General features: G+C 27.3%; 1 protein-coding gene across 1 annotated transcript; it reads left to right on the top strand.

Annotated features, from left to right (window-relative positions):
• Window positions 1-183: 183 nt before the first annotated feature.
• Window positions 184-1,213, top strand: LOC113853532. Its single transcript, XM_027483940.1, has 2 exons — window positions 184-1,052; window positions 1,109-1,213. Exon 1 carries the CDS (start codon window positions 260-262, stop codon window positions 995-997), a length of 738 nt encoding a protein of 245 aa, XP_027339741.1. The 5' UTR covers window positions 184-259; the 3' UTR covers window positions 998-1,052; window positions 1,109-1,213.
• Window positions 1,214-3,857: the final 2,644 nt, after the last annotated feature.

The raw sequence follows: 3,857 nt of genomic DNA on the forward strand, positions 1-3,857 counted from the left end.
ATTTAAAATAATTAATAAATTTTTATTTTTTGTGGAAAAAGATTATTTGAAATTTCTTTGAAAATTGAGAAAGAGATAAAAAAATAATTAAAAAAAAGATGATGACTAACGTGATAATAAGAATAATAATAAAATAGTAATATATGTGAAAAGAGGGTGGGGGGTTTGGAAGCGTTGGTTAGGAAGGGGAGTTGTTTATATCCTTCTTATCCTCTCTATCCTGCTGGCTGCAGTGTACACTGCACAGTCCTGGTTTCTGATGAATCTTTTGCATCCTGGTCATCATGTTTTTAGGATAGTAAATGAAAGGAATTGGGGTGGGGGGAGAAGCAAATTATCAGAAAGAGAAATTGCAGCGCGAGACAGAGTAATAAATTTCGGAAAATACAAAGGGAAGATGCTAGGAAGCCTTCCATCGAAGTACCTGAAGTGGGTCTCAAAAAATTTACGAGCAGGGCATTTTGAGGAGTGGGCAAAGCTTGCAGACAAAGTCCTTGAAGACCCTATTTACGGAGACCGAATAGAGTGGGAGTTGGCTCTCAATGTGTTGAGCGGCAACTCTTGTTCTTCTAGACGCCCCACTTCCGCAGTTTGTGAGCTGCAGGACATAAGCGAGAGGTTTGGTTGGGATAACCTTGACAAGGTTGGTTGGGCCAAAGTTGATTTCGACCTTCTCGGCACTTCTAAAAGTGCCAGAATTCCAAGGCTCGTTCATAATGTTAACCAACCCCCCCTCGTTAACCTTAATCCCTCACCCCCACCACTTCCGCCCCTGTCTAGAAGGATGGAGAGAAGAGAGAGGCAGAGAATGAGATTGAGGACACAGCCACAGCCACAACCACAATCACAACAGCTTCATGAAGATCCCATTGCTGAACAAGACGACAATGGCAAGCAGAATCATGATGGCATTCCCAACCCCTTCCCGGGACGTCAGGCCCTTCTGGGGAGGGCCATAATACACCACAGCAGGCACAAGCAAAGCCATAACATTTAATTTGTCTCCTATATGGTCATCATTTTTGTTCTGCTTTATATATCTTGCATTGCATATTTGCACATGAAAAAACGCGTTGGTGGTGATTACAAGTCAACTTCGATATCCTTTCCTTCTGATCTGACTCTGCAAGTTATATCACACACCACACCAGGCATCGTGCCCTTTACTGCTACTCAATCTAACTGCAACTTTGAGAGTTATTTAAATAATCACTTCCTTTTTCAGAAAATCATTTCATTGCTTCACGCAAGTCAGAACGAACTTGCCTTGCTCTTTTGTCTTTCCACCGTATCACTTTTTATCACCATGCTAGCCAAATGTATATGTGTGAAAGATAATTAATCCATAATGAAATTATTCATTACTAAACTTCGTTTAATTTAGGTAAGAAATTAAAAAGAAACAAAAAAAAAAACAATTTTGTTTGAAAGAAATAAAGGAAATAAATAATTTTATAAGTTATTTAGTATAAAAATATATATAAAAAAGGAAAAAATTACTTATATAATTTTAAAAAATTTAATAGATAAATTATGCTCATAAAATACATTGAAAGTATATTAGATAATATTAATATTTTTTGTATTATTTTTCTCTTTATTTATTTATTTTTGTATATTTACTCAAATAAATTTTAATACTACTAAAAGTTAATATTATTTGATCAAATAAAAAATATTTGTTAGTACGTATATCATATATTCTTGTTATTTTTTATATATATTTAATTAAATTATTCAGTTATAAAAATATAATTTTTTATTGAACTTATTTCTATTAGGTTTAGGTTTATGACCTTAATTGCTTATCCACGACAAATCTATTAAATGATAAATTTTTTTTATAATCTCGAATTGTGTAGTCTTGGCTACTCATGCCTTGCCACGTGTCCATTTTGTTACATGTTGTATTACTGTTAATTACTACTACGGTGTTTTCAAACTATGAAAAACATATCTCTTGTTAAATGCTTTGTGAAGTGTGTACAAGGTGCAAGAGAGGTCTTAATATGAATTTATTAATAAATTTAAGAAAAACACAAAAGGTATGAAATTATTACTATCATATTCAGATATTTCTTTATCAAACAAAATTAAATAATTTTGTTTCTCTTCACATTTTTTTCAATAAAATCAAACAAAGTGTTAATATTTATAAAATAAAAAATTTTGTAATGTGTGTTAAAAATTATAAGTTAGAAAAATAATTAAACACGCTATTTTAAAGAATTCAAATTATTGTACAATTATACATTAAATGCATTTTACACCTTTAAAAAAATTATATGTAATAATCATACTATGGTTTACAAGTATTGTAATAAATGCTTACAAATTTTTAGATGCATTTAAACCTTGAAATTGATGCAGATGTGTATATCTGAAATATAAAAGGTAATTTTGGGCTCAAGGGTTCTTGCATTACCTAATGTTAATATTTTGTAATTTGATTAAAAGATGATGCATATTTGGTACATAAAATGAAAATATTTAGGGCAATGAATTCTCGAGTAGCATTGGAGGGACAGATATCTCTTATATGCATAATTTGTTATCTTAGATAATAATCTTCAAGCATCCAAAAATTTATATAACAAAGTAATTGAATTTGTATAGTGTCCATGTAGATATGCTTGTTCACATTTGATGAACTTTTTATTCTAAAACTTTATTTGACAGTTTGAAGGGAGGGAGAAGAAAATAATTTGAAAAGTAAATGAGGAGAAAGGAATAGAGGGAGAAGGGAAATCAATACAAAATTTTTTAAATTTGAAGAAATTAAAAATATAAATTTTAAATAGTTTATAAATCACCCATCTCTTATATAAAAACTCTTAATAGCTAAACATCACATAAGTATTTATCTTCCCTTTCATTCTCTAAAAAAATTAACTTACAAATCCATTGAAAATTTTGACATGATTGCTTTTTATTTTTTTTACTACATGTTTTTTTTCTTCTTAAGATATTATTCTTAAATGTTTTATTATATTTAAAAATCATCAAGTGATGTTGTTATGAAATTTAATAGTAATATTATGTAAAATGTAAGTGAAAATTGAGATTTTAACCATAACAAAAAAATTATTTTTCACTTTTAATATTTTATATTTTGACAAATTAAATGTATTGTTTGTGAAAGATTATTTTAAAAGGTAAGCGATGGACTTTAAATATATGAATTTGAATGAATATAGATTCTTAATTTAAATAGTGAAAATAAGTATTATTTTAATTTTAAAAATAAGAAAGATTTTAGTTTTGATGTATTTGAAAAAATTTCATATAGGCAAAAAAAAAAAAAATTTAAATTGAAGTTAAAGATCACTTGAAATAATTTGTTACCAGTTAATTAAAATGTTTAATAGTTATTAATATGATACAATAGTACTATATTTTTTATAATATAAAATACTATAATTAAATTTAAAAATATATTAAATGTTTAAAATTGATATTATAAAAATCTTGAACATTTAAAATAATACAAACAAATTTACTTTCAATTTGTAATTAAATTTTTAAAAATATTTTCTAAATACATAGTTTATTTTATTTAAAAAAATTATAACCCTTTTTTTTTTTTGGTTGAAATACGTGATAACTTTAATAATGTTGATTAAACTAATACGATAACTAAGAGAATTAAATAATTATTATATTATGAAAAGAAGAAGAAAATTCTAAAACGCATGTACAGCTTACGATGTATTCGGAGGGAAATTTTGGAAGAAATTTTATATTTAATTAAAGGATTTATACAATCAATATATAATAGCATATATAATTATATTTATAGTAATAAATAATTAAGACAATTTACCGTGAAATTACGAAGCGCGCGAAATCGACAGAAA

The sequence above is a fragment of the Abrus precatorius genome, unplaced genomic scaffold (assembly GCF_003935025.1).
Source record: "Abrus precatorius isolate BTA unplaced genomic scaffold, Abrus_2018 Scaffold11, whole genome shotgun sequence".
In the NCBI taxonomy this organism is placed as follows: Eukaryota; Viridiplantae; Streptophyta; class Magnoliopsida; order Fabales; family Fabaceae; genus Abrus; species Abrus precatorius.

Bases quoted from the DNA above. Each gene is read 5' to 3' on its own strand.
- LOC113853532 (XM_027483940.1), top strand. From the start codon at position 260: ATGAATCTTTTGCATCCTGGTCATCATGTTTTTAGGATAGTAAATGAA.